A 15,705-nucleotide genomic window follows, 5' to 3' on the forward strand; every position below is an offset into this window, starting at 1 on the left:
GAATTAGTAATTAGCCCGCCACACATTCCCAGCGGCATCACTCATGTGCTCTAGACAGCTGGGGGAAAATTTTAAAATATTTTAAAACAAAGCGTGGAATGATATGAAGTTCAGAGTGTTGCAAGGGTTCCAGTGCTGAATATTGGACACTCATAAAGTATGCTGTATGTTGTGCATACCGTGTCGGATGAGAGGCGCGCGCGTCGAATTTGCCGAACTTTAGCCGAGGCGTTCGTCATTCTCCAGTGTTGTCTGAGAGTACACAAGTCTGTATTTCCCGTCTCGAACACTTGTAGCGGCCTTGATTTAGATGGCACTATCATCAGCATCACCAGTTCGATAGAAAATCCCCCCACCTCCTAATCTCACACCTCTCCGATACAAGCACACCCCCCGCTGCTGGGGCGCCCGCTACCTCCGTGGGATGAACCAGTTGCAATGATTACCCATGGGCTACACAAGGAGAAGAAAGAGTCTGGGCGAATATCACGGTAGAAGCCCAGGTCAGGGCGATGAATACGCCAATGGTCCCTCCAGCACTGGCTGATATTGGCATGATCGAGCTGCTCGAATGCGATCCAAGGCCGACATTCATCCTTGACCTCGAGCGCACTCAGGATCCCTCTAATGAGTGTCTACACACGGTCTTCTCCAATGCATCCCTTCAGCGCCTTCCCCGTATATTAAATCCGGTGCAAGTGAGCAAAGACGTTCCGGCGGACGATGATGAGCTAGGGACATACTCGCAGTTCAAGGATTGGGCAACTAGCCTCCCTACATATGTCCACACAACGGACGACCTTCCACCTCCATTCGAGTATCAGAGTCTGTTGTGGACCGGCTCAACACTGAAGAAGAGATGGCGCATAATTAGCAGTTCCGCAATTGGTTTCAAGGACACTTCCGCAGGCTCGTTCCCAAGTCCTCCTGCTGGGTCGCAGAGGAAAGCTCACGGCATGAACACCGGGTCAAGGGGTCTTCCGGCAAGAAAAGAGAATGGGAAGCTTCAGGCAGGCATGCATCCTACATGGGTCGACGACCTGCCAATAAGCGAACACGTTCAGTTTTTCAAAAGCACGGATTGGTCGTCTACGGCACTTGGGCCTCTGGACACTTGGTCTGGCTGTCTTAGACAGATGACGCGCCTCCTGATGTCCGATTCTCGCGGTGCCTGCATATTCTGGTACAAGCCCTTCATCCAATGACCGCATGAACGCTGATGAACAATTTGCCAGGGGCCCACAGCGGGCAGTGTTGTACAATGAGGCATACATAGCTGTGGCGAGTAGGAAGCATCCGGGGTTAATGGGCGCAACCTTGGAAAGAGCTTGGGCCGAAGTCGCCAAGGATCTCGAACCGGTCTTCCTCACCGCCGAGCGACTGGGACGCGCAACGTCTATGGAGGACACCCCTTTCTACCTCCAAAGACATGGCTACCTTGAGGAGACCTTTTTTTCATACAATTTGATACCTGTTCGAGCCGAAAATGGAAAGACCGAAGGGTTCTATAATGCCGCTTTTGAGACGACAAGGCAGAATATATGGGAGCGCAGGACATCTACGTGAGATCAGGACGACCCATGGTCTCTTGGGCACTACCGTTAATCATCAATAGCCTCCTCTCCATCGTTAGTGCCCCTGATATGGCTTCATACTGGCGCGAAGTATTGAAGGGATTCGAATCGAACGAGCGCGATATACCATTGGCAGTGATCTATTCTCTTGACAGTGATATGCATGACGAGGCTCCAACTTCGATCATCCACCTGCAAGCAGCTCTAGGTGTAGTGGAAGGCCACCCCCTGGCACTGAAGCGCGCGGACCTGACCCAAGGTAGCGAGACGATTCTACCACTTTTGAGGAAGACCATCTCGGCCAACTGTCCAAAGGTCTTCCAGCGAGATAATGGGAGTCTGCCCGAATCATTGCTCCACGGAATCGAGTGGCGAGGCTTTGGCGAACCGTCGAACACTCTAGCTGTCCTACCTCTTACTGCTGGAGAAGAAACCTTAGGGTTTCTGCTGATGGGGCTGAACCCACGAAGAGCGTACGATGATGATTATGCCGGATTCATACAGCTACTAAATCGGCAATTGTCAACGTCTCTGACATCGGCCGCGCTGATGGAGCAGGCTAGACGCAAGCAGGCTGAGCTGTCCAAAGACTTGGCCGAGGGGGAATCCCGGTTCAAAACTTTGACTGAGCTCAATGCTGGGGGGTTGTCTCCCACCAATCGTCGTCATGGTTAGATAGACTGACAGCCGTCTAGCCTATTCTACATTAGCCCTCGTGGGGAAGTTCTGTACGCAAATGATACATGTACGTCACGCTCTGCTTTCCGTAGATTATGTCTGACTTGATGCAGGGGTAAGACTTCTGTTGAAAGACAAGGGAACCACATCTTTGAGTAATGCTGAACTGCCTACAGTACAGCATGACAGGGCTCTCCAGAGATGAGCACTCAGAGATGTAGGTCGTGCTCCATGCTCTTGATCCAACTTCTGAGGTTGACCAGCTTTGTATCGTCTCTATCAACATAGGATTACTCTGCTGACGATAGTCGTTAATGGCGTAGGGCGTTCATGGGTATCATCATGGAAGAAGACCGTCCATACGTGGAACAAGAATGGTACAACATGAGCGAGCTAAAACTGAAACGCACCTTTGAGGTACGACTCACACACAAGTGGCACCACAAGGAAAGCGGCACCTGGAAGAACAAATGGATTCTGGCTTCCTGCGGCCACGACGAGAACGAAGATGGATCTCTCAAAAGCGTGATGGGAAGTGTTACTGACATCAGTCTTCTGAAACAAGCCCAAGAAGACGCTTTAGAGCGCGCGGCGCTTTCCGAAAAGCTCGCTCAGTCGCAAAAAGATGCGAACGAAATACAAGTACGCAGCAGGATAGAGGCAGAAGAGGCGAGAAAGAGCATGGAAAAATTCATGGACATTACAAGCCATGAGATGCGTAATCCCCTGAGCGCTATTCTGCAGAGCGCGGATGGCATCGCCGCTTCACTTCTGGAGTTCCGAGCCTCATCGAAGACGCCAATTTTCTCGGATGAGCTTGTAGAAAGCAACCTCGAGGCCATCCAAATCATAAGCGTTTGTCATCACCACTTGCACTGTTGGAGACCTCTAGCTGACTTACATGACCAACAGCTCTGCGCACAACACCAAGGACGGATCATCAATGACGTTTTGACGCTTTCGAAACTCGACTCGGCAATGTTGCTAGTATCACCAACCCTGACCCAGCCTCCAGTCGTTGTCAAAGGAGCGTTGAAGATGTTTGAAGGGGAGCTTGTGTCCCATGGCATCGAGCTTGCATTTTCTTTTGAGGAATCGTACAAGCGCTTCGGGATTGACTGGGTGATGATCGATCCGTCTAGGGTAACGCAAATCCTCGTCAACCTCATGACTAACGCCATCAAATTTACGAAATCCCGAGAGAAGCGCGAGATAAAGGTGTCAATCGGAGGGTCAGTCAACAAGCCTCCTGGCACCGAACGAGTCAATCTCGAGTGGTTTCCATCCAGAGGTATTGACTCGAAGAAAGACTTGACACTCGATCGTGAATGGGGGGAGTATGAGCCCCTCTTTGTCTACTTCGCTGTAGAAGACACTGGTCAAGGCTTGAGCAGCGAGGAGAAAACCCGCCTGTTCCATCGTTTCGCGGTATTTCTACTCTTGTAAGATCGAACGAGCCCCGAGCTAACGGTGATATAGCAAGCGAACCCACGCACTCACGTGAAGTATGGAGGTTCGGGACTCGGTCTTTTTATTTCGCGCGAGCTTACCGAACTGCATGGTGGCGAAATTGGTCTTTACTCTGAGGCCGGAAAGGGTAGTAAGTGACTTGCACTTTCAATGAGACTGAGTTTCTGGGCTGAACATAACCCAGGCACCTTTGCATTCTACGTTAAAGGAAGAAGAGCGTCACCACCAGCCGAGAAAGCGATGCAGCAGCTTGAGACCCAGTCTGCAGAATGTCGGACAGCTTCGCCGATCAAACCTCAAAGATCGCAGACAGACGTGCCAACTAAGGTAGCAAGTCAGTCTGTAACATATAGTAGCCAGAACAAGGGAGACTCGGAGAGTTTTCAAGTCTTGCTTGTCGAGGATAATCTGGTCAACCGTGGGTGTCTTCAAACCTTTCAAGCCATTGGCACTGACCTTGGATTAGAGAAAGTTCTTTGTAAACAGCTACAGAAAGCGGGATGTACCGTGCACGTCGCGAACCATGGACAAGAAGCACTGGACTTCATGCAAAGTTCCAATCTGTGGACAAATAACCCTGGTGGCAAAGCTGTTGATGTTGTCCTTATGGATCTTGAGATGCCAATAATGGACGGACTCACGTGCGCCCGACGAATCAGGGAGTTGCAGGGCAAGGGTACCTTGATCAGACACGTCCCGCTCATTGCTGTGACGGCCAATGCACGTAAGGAGCAGATCGAGACTTCACTGGGTGCGGGAATGGTAAGTTGCCAGTTGGGTCTTCAGCGATGCAAGACCATTGCGCATTAATTTGGCAAATCTGACCCGAGGACAGGACGATGTTATGCCGAAGCCTTTCCGAGTATCGGAGCTGCTTACCAAGATGAAAGCGCTAAAGCTGCCGGAATAAATATTAGAATAGATGGAAGGTCTCTTATCATCGGACCTCTCTGCGGCTCCAGAACCGATGTCAGGAGACACATGATCACCGCCTTCTCCAGCTCAGACAGTATCTCCCGCTTCGTAATAGACATTCATTAATACTCTTATATGCAAAGGATTCGCCGCAACCCGATGGATCAGTGTGCTTGAGCAGGCCTATTTTTAGCCAGCGCTATGAATAGTGGTTTGCGTTAGATTGTTGCGAGGGGGAAAACGGCCAGCTCGTATTTTAAATACCCGAAGCCAACCAGTATGCTAATGTAGATGCTGAAGGGGGGCCGGGATACTAGAGTCGAGACTCGATAAGGAGCTGGACAATTTTACCGACAGTACTCAAGTGCTGATAGATCATGGAATGATAACAGGAAGCGTTTGAGATGGATGTTGCGTGCAGGCGAGCCACACTTCATTTTCGCAGCCTCTTCCGTATTTACTACTTTCGGTACTTCCTCCACAAGACCTCTGATGCTTCAGCTCACCTCTCCAACTTCTTTGGCGTCGTAACCCCCAAACTGGCCAGTCCCATCAATCATACAGCATTCTTGTTCGTATCCTCCGGCTCAAGCCATCCCACACTAAGCTGCTCCGCCTGCGCTCCCTGTGTCTCCCAAAGTTCAAACCGCGCCACACACCGATACCCCCCCATCAAGAATTCCCCCAACTCCCCCAACATCCTATGCGCCATCGCATACGTCAACCGCCCCGTCAGATTGTCGAGGTAGATTTCTGCCCCATATGCATCCAGGCTCAACGCCCCCGTGTCCAAATCCTCCCCTTGCCGCTCGAAGTACTGCGCAATCAGGGACGTTTGGAGGGAGATGATGGCGGCGAAATAGTTGCGTTCGGGGAACAAGTGCCGGTATTGGGTGAAGTGGATGTCGTGCGTGGCGTCGATTTTGATCACGATTCGGGGTGGATCGAAACTGATGGTGCTGTTTGGGTTCGGGAGGTTCGGGAGGACCGGGTGCGAGATGCTGGCGAGGGTCGGTGGTGTAGCCGCTGATGTGGCTGGAGTAAAGGTGGAAAAGATTGTTAGGAGCGAGAGAGCGAGACGTTGGATGGTGCGCTGGTGGGACATTGTGACGGGAAATGGTGAGAATGGAGGAATCTGCTAGAAGAATCACTTCCATCGTCGTTCTTTAAATGCTCGCTAGAAAATTGTCAAAGCTGCTCTTGGGGCCTACGCTCGGGCTTTCGAACGTTTTTTCCCTCCTGTTCTTTTGTTTTCGACAAACGTGCTCTGCAAATTCAATCATGTTTCGCGATTGGCGATCTGCGCTACATCTTAAGTAGTTTCAGACGTCGCGCGCGTTGGGAGAGATGTGCCATGACCTCAAAGTGAGATTCATAGCCGCGCGCGGTGGCGCCGGGTCCACATATAAAAGAGTTCTAGATCGTATCGCACCTATAGACAACTAGCTTAAGCACCTCTCGTGCAGCGCTGAAAAGGACTTCGGCTGTCGCGTTAATGCGGGTCATCTGCTAATCCAGAAAAGTTTGTTGTTGGGTTTGTAGTGTCCATGTCCGAGCAAATCTCCGGTTACATTGTCCCCGCCGCCGTTTCAAGGCTCCGAATAGTGCGCCCCAGATTTCTAGACGATTAACTTGGATGTTGTCTGCACGAGTCCGAGGCTACACGCGAATGATCTGAACTGGACTGTGGGTCGTAATATATGATTTAAGTGTGACATTAAATCATTGATGATATTGCTTGTTCATGTTCACTTTTAATATTTTCACTTCAACGCTGCGGTAACCGTAGCCACTAACGAAGATTTTTCCAATTAATGGAACTGAACGAACGCTAATTTTCTTCCAGGGTCTTACTAACTGCAGTAGTATTTTGATGCTAATCCCCCAAATTGGCTGAACCATTGGCCCGGATTAGGTCAGACGGAAGATGGATTACGGATTGCGTGAATGAATTTCAATTTAACTATTCAGGGTCTGTCTTGAGGCTGAGTGATTCGGGGCATTATTGGAAGCTTTCGCCACTATTACTACCTCCTCTGCCTCCATCGGCTTCACTGCTGTGACTGGAAGTAATACACAGTGCCATCAAGAATGCCTTCAAGGATATGCTTGGGAAGACTAGGAAACAGCTGTGCCAAGCCAACGTCCATTCTTAGATAAGTTTCTTCCGGATAGTGATCGTGAAACACATATGTGTAGAAAGGCGTCCACGTCCAGGGAAACGGAAAGCCTTGCTCGGGGAATGACTCCTTCGTCAGATGTTTGTTCAAACAATGTAGAGACCACCACCGTTGACTTCCCACAAGAGCAATATACGGGCGTAGATCGTCGTTATGAAGTGTGATGCTCTTCAATGTGGCTTTCTTTTTCTGACTATGATATTCCAGCCAGTGCAATACGTCCATCATTTGGGAAAACCCTAAGAAATCCATGGATACCAGACGACCATATGGGAGAGGCTCAAAGTCTTTTACTAACGTTATTATTGTCATAAGCCGGTACCACGCTTTCACAAAGTATGTTCGCTCCGCCGTTGTCATACCGCGGTCATCAAATTTTCCCTTAGCATGATCAATGACACTCCGTTCGTAGCGAGAGGAAGCAAGCCACGCGATAGCGGCATTTGAGAAAAAGAGCTCCGCGCGGCCTATGGTTGCCTGGATTGCATCAGACGACTGCTGATTCTGTGCAGAGTGAGACTGAGCTTCCATGAGATCTTGGGCTTCATCGAAACAGTCGACAGTGCGGGGAAGTACTGCTCTGCAGATGGACGGGAGATCTTGCTTCCAGATGGTGAAGAGGTTGCGTGAAACGTTGCTCAGAGCGGCAGCGGTGGAAAAATCATCGACGGATTTGAAGACTTGAATGATGATTTCTGCCGGCAGGTCTGAGAACGACGATTTAGGTGCGGCGGGCGTACCTGCGCGTTGGTTGTTGCGCTGATTTAGTGTTCTCCGCTTGTTCAAAAGTCGTATTCTGGAAGAGCGCCGCCGTGTAGAATGTGTCGCAGGTGTAGGGGTCTTCTTCGTTCTCGCCATCTTTCAAGTAGAAAAGCCAATTGTGTTTGTAGAGAGGAAGAAGGTTTCCAAGGTGTGTATGATATCTGTATCTGTCAATCTAAAATCTTTTAAAGCTTCTGTGAAGGGAAGTGTTGAGCTTGAGCCATCACACAAGATGTTACCAACACTATCACGAGCTTGAAGCTGACAAATACCTACTGTTAACAGTGGGCAGAGATCGACGTACACCCTCTTTTTCCTTAGCCGTATGCGCCCCCCACCCAGATCCGGCTCAGTCTGTTTAATATTGGGTACGTGTTGCAGGTGCAGCTGGCCCTTTTGATACTATAATGCTACCTACAGATCGCCCTCATGGACAGGATCACCCGTGCCTTCGGGGGCCCCTACGCATGCATACTTCCTCCTACACTCTATCCGTACGTCGGCAAGATGGCTATGGTTGCGTCTTGCAGCAAGAGTGAGAACACACAGAAAGCGCACATCATTTATCAAGGGGACGCTCGCCGGGATTCTTTTTAGGAACGATGATTTGTGAATCGAGAGAATAGACTCGAAATGGCAGTGAAGCCCTTGTCCGCAAGCCATGAGAAGAGGTGCGAAAATGTTGCGTGCAGGCGAGTCATGCTGGCCGCCCATGGGCGCGCAAGAGAAGCGTTTGCATCTAAATCCTGTCAATGCGAGACTTGTCTGCAGGGCTGTAGTAGGTTTGCTCTTACCTGGTTCGTCGATCAATTTGATGAGACGCTGGACGGCCGGGTCTTCATTACCCCAATCCGTTCTTTTCGCGCGAGTTGTAAGCCAGAATGGATATTCGAAGTCTGACGGGTAGAATCCAGAAAACTCCCAGTCTATTATTGAAGCGACTTGCAGGGTTTCTGGGTTGACCACTATGTTGTGCTGTGCAAGATCATTGTGGCAATAAACGTAGTCTTTGGTAGCCGATGTTCTCGATGGATAATGAGCCCGTCTCGCTCTAGTTTGTAATCTGTACGGGGGAATGATATTGCCGCGCACGGAACCAAGTGTGCTGGATCTCAATTGACGGAGCTGAGGGAGAACCGTGTCATTGATGTACAGCAAAACATTACTAGTGAGTCTTTCCTGGTCTTCTTCATTGAGTGTCACAACCAAATCATCCATGAGCTCCCCGTGCACGGCTTCCATTGTGATGCTAGCAACACCACCTTCGAGCGAGAAATGGAGAAACTTTGGGACGTGGATGGTCGTATTCTGAAAGATAAAGATCAAGGCATCTCTCTCGTTCTCGAGCAGTTCGCGCGACCAAGGTACAGTAATGAGCTCGCCCTTGCAGTTCGTGTATCTTTCCTGTTGGCGCAGCTGTCGCTTGGTGAATGTCGTGGAGGTCAGAGTGTAATATCTATCGGCTGGGATCTCCCATTCGTCGAAATCCCCGTCAGGTTTCGTTATATGCGTGACTTCGGCCATGGTGAGAAGAAGAAAAGATGATGAAGAGGAGATGAAACCAGGAGAAGAGGAAGAAGCAGCAGATCTAGCGCTGATGACTAATCATGCCCTACTTTCACTACTCGTTTCCACTCTCATTTATATATTATCCTTATTTATACGCTCTTAAATTCGATAAGTTCGATATAGATAGCTATTATTATTATAGCTATTATTATTATAGCTATTATTCTTATAACTACTATTATTATTTATTTAAATAATCTAATAAAATTTATTCTATTAAAATAGCTTATATTATAAGATTTAAAGAATTTATTAATTTATATAATAGAATAAGTAAAGATCTATAAATTAAATTTATAATTATTTTTAAATTAAAGCTATCGAGTAAATAAATAAGCGATCTTTAATAAGCGAACTTTAATAAGCGATATTTAAGAAATTAAGTTTCTTACGCTTTAATAATTATAAAACTATATTTAGAAATTCTTTTTTTATCTAAAAGCCTATATTTTCTTCTATTATTTAAAAAATAAATTTAAAATTTTAATAGAAAATAAAAAAGTTATTTTAAAATTAAATAATATATATCTATTTTTTAATTAGATACTATTTAGCGAACTTTAATAAGCGATATTTAAATTTCTTATACTTTAATAATTAATAAGATTAAATTTCGAATTTTTTTTATTATTAAAAAGCGTAAGTTTTAGACTATAATTTTAAAAAAAAATCTTAAAATTTTAATAGAAAATAGTAAAGTTATTAAAAGGTTAAAAGTAGAAGAAGAGATTTTTAATAGTTACGAACGTTAATTTATTTACTCGCGATATTTAATTAAAAAGCGTAGATCTAACGAATTAATAATTAGCTATATATATAAATTTAAGATTTTCTAATTTAACTCTATCTTATTCTTTTATATATATTAATATTATAATAATTATAAATTTAATTTATAAAACTTAAATAATATTATATAAGCTTTATAATATATAAGTAATATATAATATAGCTAGCGATTCTTATTAAAGACTAAATAGAATCTATATAAAAGTTAAAAGATAAATTAAAAGAATATAAGCTATTAAAAGAGTTATTATTATAGAAATCTATTAATAAGTCTTATAATAAAGAGTTTTTTATATTATCTTTCTCTTATTTAAAAGTTTCTTTTTAATAATATTTAGAATTTAATATATATTAAAAGACTTTAAAATAGAGTAATAAAGAATAGATTAGAAAGAAAAACGCGTTTTAGAAGATAGTATCGCTACTGGCCGAAAAGGTATAATATGATATGAGATATTAATCTACCATACCATACTCTAACATAATATGGGTTATTGAGATTTATATGATCCCATACCTGGTATGATATGGGATCTTGGCGGTATATCCCACGGTATGGTATATCTATAGTATCATATCATGGAATGGTATATGTATGGGATATCCCTACTGAGATTTCTATATTTAGAAGTATAAGTAGCTATTCTAATCATCATTCTGGCCAACCATGGCTACCACTATCATCTACCATAACTGTTACTACCATGCCTGCCACTACCATGCCTGCCACTACCATGCCTGCCATTACCATGCCTGCCACTACCATGCCTGCGATCGAAATGTGGCCCCCGCGCATCCCAGCCACCATGTTTTCCAGCTACCTAATTTTGTACTATATTTAGAACCTGGCCCCGGAGAGGTTCTGGAGAATTGATCCGTCCGTTCTACACATCACATACCTGACATTCTAACAGCTACCACTACCATGGCTACCACTATTATGGCTACCACTATTTATTATTGAAATAGCCTACTATTATATGGTAGCCATGGTAGTAGTAGTTATGGTAGTGGTAGCTATGGCAGTGGCAGCCATGATAGGGGTGGCCATGGTAGGGGTAGCCATGGTAGGGGTGGCCATGATAGAGGCAGTCATGGTAGTGGCAGTCATGATAGTGGCAGCCAGGGTAGTGGCAGCCATGATAGTGGCAGCCATGATAGTGACAGTCATGGTAGATGATAGTGATAGCCATGGTTGGCCAGAATGATGATCAGAATAGCTACTTATACTGAAATCTCAGTGAGGATATCCCATACATATACCATTCCATGATATGATACCACAGATATACCATACCGTGGGATATCCCGCCAAGATCCCGAACCCATACCAGAAAAATGATATGGTATCCGACCCTATTTATACCATACCCGGGTACGGTGTGATATCACTTAATATGAAATATCTCATGAAATATTCCATATCTTTTCGGCTAGTAAGTATCGCTAAGTTAAAAGATATTATCGCTAGCTTAAGAGAAGTATATAGAAGAGAATATCTTCGTTTAGACTCTTTTTAAGAGTTTTTTAATATATTTATAAGTAGTAATAGATAACTATTAAACTCGCTTACGATCTTAATTACTAGTAATAATAAATTCGTTAAAAAATAATTTAAAAGCGTTAATAGAGACTCTAAAAGGCGAGAAAAAGAAATATATATATCTTATAGATCTAGTAATATAAGAGCGAGTAATAGAGAGAGTAAATATATTTATAATTAATAGATTAGTAGATTAATAAAGTAGTAAAAGAATAATAATTTATATAAATAGATAAAAGAATTATTCGATCTCGAACGCGTTTTATATAACTATATTTAAATAATAATTCGCTCTATAGATAGTAAATTAAACTTTATAATTTTTATAGCGTTAAAAAGCGTAAAGCGAGATTTATAACTTATAAAATTATAAAGTAATTATATTTATAAAGAGATAGATAATTAATAATATAAGTCTTTTATATATAAATTTTTAATAAGAAGACGCGAGAGAGCTAGTAAGTTAACTTAGTCGATTTAATTAAAGAGTATAAATTTAGTAAATTTATAATTAACTATATATATAAATTTAAGATTTTATAATTTAACTTTATCTTATTCTTTTATATATATTAATATATTTTATAAAGTATATATTAAAAATAAAAGTTAATTAATTTTTATTAATTTTTTAAAAAGAAGTATATATTTAATATTAGTTATTTATTACTTTAAGTTAATAATAATATTCTTTTAAAGATAAAGTAATAAAAAAAGAATTATAATTAGAATTAGAATTAGAGTTATTAATATAATTAAATATATTAAAATAAAGATTACTTTTTAATTTAATTATATTTAATAATAGTTAAGTAATATAAAAAAAGCTAAGTTTTTATTAAAAAATATTATTATATCTCTTATATTAAGATTATTAAATTTTACTTTATTATTATAATAATAATAGCGAAATAAAGAAAATATTATTAACTATTATTACGAGCTTTATTAGATTTTATTATTACTTTTATTATAATAAGTTTAAAGAAATAAAAGAGATAATTAAAGAAGAGATAAATAAGAATAATAATAGATTAATTAAATTTAAATTCTTTAATATAAACTCTTAATATAAATAAAGTACTATTATTATTATATATATTTATTATATAAATTTAATAAAAGATAAACGTTTTAATATTACGTTAAATTTATCGAATTTAAAAGTATATAAATAAGAGTAATATATAAATAAGAGTAAAAACGAGTATAATATAAAGATTATTATTGAAAGTTTTAAATATACGCTAAAATTCTTAATATTCTTAATATTTCTAATATTTTAGCAAATTTCTTAAATAGCTTTATAATCTATATATAATATTTTATATAATTATATATATATTAATTTACTCGATTAGCTAGATTATAAGACTACTTATTCTCTTCTTTATGATTCTTTTAATACTTATTATTATCTCGTAAACGAATAACTTCGATAATATATTAAGATATATACTATTATTACTATTATATATATAGTAATATCGTAATTATATACCTCGTATATATATAGTAATATCGCTACTATATACTTTATATATATATACTTTATATATATATACTTTTATATATATACTTTATATATATATACTTTATATATATATACTTTATATATATATACTTTATATATATATACTTTATATATATAATATTAATGTCGCTACTATATAAAGTATTAATATTTAAGATATTTAAGATATTTACTAAGAATATTAAGAGTTTTAAAGTCTTAATTCTAATATTTAAAACTTTTAATAATAACCTCTATACGGTAAATTTAACTAGGCTATTATTATTTAGAAAGGTCGTTATAACGAAAGGATACTACTGTTAGCGCCATCCTTAGTTCTCTTAACCGTGGAAATTTTGCGACAGCTCCTATACATTGCGACTCAGCAGAGGATGATCTTGAGCGCAAAATTGTGGGTAGTAGACTTGTACGCAGTATCAGCTCTGACGATCTTACTTTGTGAATTCCCTTGAATGCCATCTTTGTTGATTCAAAAAAACGAAGATTTTTTTGCTCATCTTCAGTTTGAGTGACGAAGGACTCAATACGCCACCAATAGTAGGCCCGAGTGGCTAAGGAAAACGGGTAGCTCCTCTACCCGTTCCAATTGACACCCACCACCTCGAGTTTTCCAGTCAAGACAGCATCCGTGAAATGTGAATAGTGTTTATGGTGGAGGACAGTCCCACCAAAGGCTTGAGATACTGTTGATACAGTCGAGAGGAAAATGCCTACAAGGGCGCGCTCTCACTCACCCAAGGAGTTCCAGTCAGGGTCAGTAGAACGAGCGAAAAGTGCGCTCCTATCTGTACTCGAGTAAACCTTCAGACGGACTTGCCCAACATTTGCGAGGGCCCTTATCACGTTGAACGGGCAGTATCTTCTTATCATCATTCTCGTGGGGTGTCTGACCTCATCTTGCATGAGAAGTCTAACGACCAATGATAAGATACGGCCGAGAATTTCCCCACAGGTATCTTTAAGACGCTGTGAACTCCTGCCTGCTGAAATTTGAGAAGTTTGGTCTCACCTTGTTCTCCAGCCTCTTTCATCGCCCAAAAGGTCCTTCGCGGCTAGCGCATCCCAGTCAGCAATGGACCACGAGAAGTCGTTCGTGGGAGACGAAGAAAGCCCAGTGACTTCGAAGGAAGCCTCCCAGATCACCGTGCCTACGGACGATGGTGGAACAACAACAGTGCTCTTGACACCGGCGGCGGACCGCGCTTTAGTATGGAAATTTGACTTGCGCATCTTGCCCGTATTAGCATGCATGTATCTTTTCAACAGTCTCGACAAGTCTAACCTCGGAAACGCAAAAACGGCTGGACTTGAAAAGACACTGAGTCTCAAGGGAAATCAGTACAACATCATTCTGAGCGTGTTTTTCGTTCCATATGTCTTGACGGCTCCGTTCTTGGGAATCCTGGGCAAGAAATTGGGCCCTAATCGCGTGTTGCCAGCTATGATGTTCTCTTTTGGATGTTTCACCGTGATGGTCACTGCTGTAATGAACTTTGGTGGGTTGATGACTATTCGATGGTTCTTGGGAATGTCTGAGAGTGCATTCTTTCCCTTGGTGATATATTATCTTACCACGTATGTACCATTGCCTTTCTACCTCCTAGTTTCCTCACATTTCTCCATGTTGGCAACTGATGTATGACAGGTTCTACCGCCGCGACGAACTAGCCCGTCGCCTCGCTCTCTTCTACGCAGCCCAAAGCATTGCATCTGCCTTTTCAGGGCTCCTCGCATTCGGCGTGTTCCAAATAAAGACGGGCTCCCTAGCCGACTGGCGCTACCTCTTCATCGTAGAGGGCTGTTGCACGATCACCTTTCTCGGTCTTCGCTTTCTGGTATCTCCCACAGTATGCTTCGCATGCCCACTTCCTCTCCCAGGAAGAGAAAGACCTCGCCTACTACCGCATGCAAACAGACAGCTCCTCTATCGTCAATGAAAAGTTCAACCTAAGAGATTCACTTGCGATTTTCAAACAGCCCACGAGTTGGCTAATCCTAGGCATTGAGATCTGTCTAGGTGTTCCATTGCAATCCGTGCAACTGTTTCTGCCTCAGATTATTGGCAGGTTAGGGTTTGGGACTGTCAAGACGAACTTGTATACAGTGGCACCTAACGTCTCCGGGGCTGTGATGCTTCTGGTGCTTGCTTTTGCGAGCGATCTTACCAGGTTGCGGTTTCCGTTTGTAGCGGCTGGGTTCTTGTTTACGTTCATTGGCTTTTGCATATATGTCGCGATTGATGTGGAGAAGGAGCTTCACGTGGCCTACTTCGCAAGCTTCATGATGACATGGTAAGCACAACTACAATGTGGCAATCGTTATTGATTGCTGAACCGCAAACCGAAAGGGGAACATCCGCCCCGTCAGTGCTGCTTGATGTCGTACGTATAGGCTTCTTCACTTTGGAAACAGGCTAGCGCTTATGCTCACTTCCTTAGTGGTACAACAACAACATCGCCCACGAAGGTCGACGCGTTCTTCTCACCTCTATCGCGGTACCACTTGCAAACCTCATGGGTGTGGTCAGCTCCAACATCTTCCAGAACAAAGATGCGCCAAAATACATACCAGCGCTTGCTACCACCGCCGCTTTCGGTGGTACGGGATTCTTGCTGACTTTGATGCTCGGAGCGTGGATGATCGTTGACAATAAGCGGAGGGATGCCAAGCAAGGGAAGGTGAATGTTAGGG

General features: G+C 42.6%; 5 protein-coding genes across 5 annotated transcripts; 2 read left to right on the forward strand and 3 right to left on the reverse strand.

Moving 5' to 3' along the window:
- Positions 1–524: 524 nt before the first annotated feature.
- Positions 525–4,632, forward strand: HO173_012696 (uncharacterized protein; the record flags this gene model as incomplete). Its single annotated transcript, XM_037314531.1, has 12 exons — positions 525–1,183; positions 1,236–1,562; positions 1,616–2,218; positions 2,270–2,319; positions 2,366–2,378; positions 2,434–2,469; positions 2,576–3,107; positions 3,165–3,680; positions 3,732–3,852; positions 3,907–4,140; positions 4,189–4,484; positions 4,558–4,632. 12 exons carry the CDS (start codon positions 525–527, stop codon positions 4,630–4,632), a joined length of 3,462 nt encoding a protein of 1,153 aa, XP_037158591.1.
- A 561-nt stretch (positions 4,633–5,193) lies between these two features.
- HO173_012697 (uncharacterized protein) lies at positions 5,194–5,742 on the reverse strand (the record flags this gene model as incomplete). The annotated part of the gene is made up of 1 exon (XM_037314532.1): positions 5,194–5,742. One exon carries the CDS (start codon positions 5,740–5,742, stop codon positions 5,194–5,196), a length of 549 nt encoding a protein of 182 aa, XP_037158592.1.
- Positions 5,743–6,688: 946 nt separating this feature from the next.
- Positions 6,689–7,675, reverse strand: HO173_012698 (uncharacterized protein; the record flags this gene model as incomplete). Its single annotated transcript, XM_037314533.1, has 1 exon — positions 6,689–7,675. The coding sequence occupies one exon, from the start codon at positions 7,673–7,675 to the stop codon at positions 6,689–6,691; it is 987 nt and encodes a 328-aa protein (XP_037158593.1).
- Positions 7,676–7,993: 318 nt separating this feature from the next.
- HO173_012699 (uncharacterized protein) lies at positions 7,994–9,103 on the reverse strand (the record flags this gene model as incomplete). Its single annotated transcript, XM_037314534.1, has 1 exon — positions 7,994–9,103. One exon carries the CDS (start codon positions 9,101–9,103, stop codon positions 7,994–7,996), a length of 1,110 nt encoding a protein of 369 aa, XP_037158594.1.
- A 4,983-nt stretch (positions 9,104–14,086) lies between these two features.
- HO173_012700 (uncharacterized protein) lies at positions 14,087–14,951 on the forward strand (the record flags this gene model as incomplete). The annotated part of the gene is made up of 2 exons (XM_037314535.1): positions 14,087–14,589; positions 14,660–14,951. 2 exons carry the CDS (start codon positions 14,087–14,089, stop codon positions 14,949–14,951), a joined length of 795 nt encoding a protein of 264 aa, XP_037158595.1.
- Positions 14,952–15,705: the final 754 nt, after the last annotated feature.

This window comes from Letharia columbiana (genome assembly GCF_014066305.1).
Source record: "Letharia columbiana isolate WasteWater2 chromosome Unknown Sc0000090_s0, whole genome shotgun sequence".
In the NCBI taxonomy this organism is placed as follows: Eukaryota; Fungi; Ascomycota; class Lecanoromycetes; order Lecanorales; family Parmeliaceae; genus Letharia; species Letharia columbiana.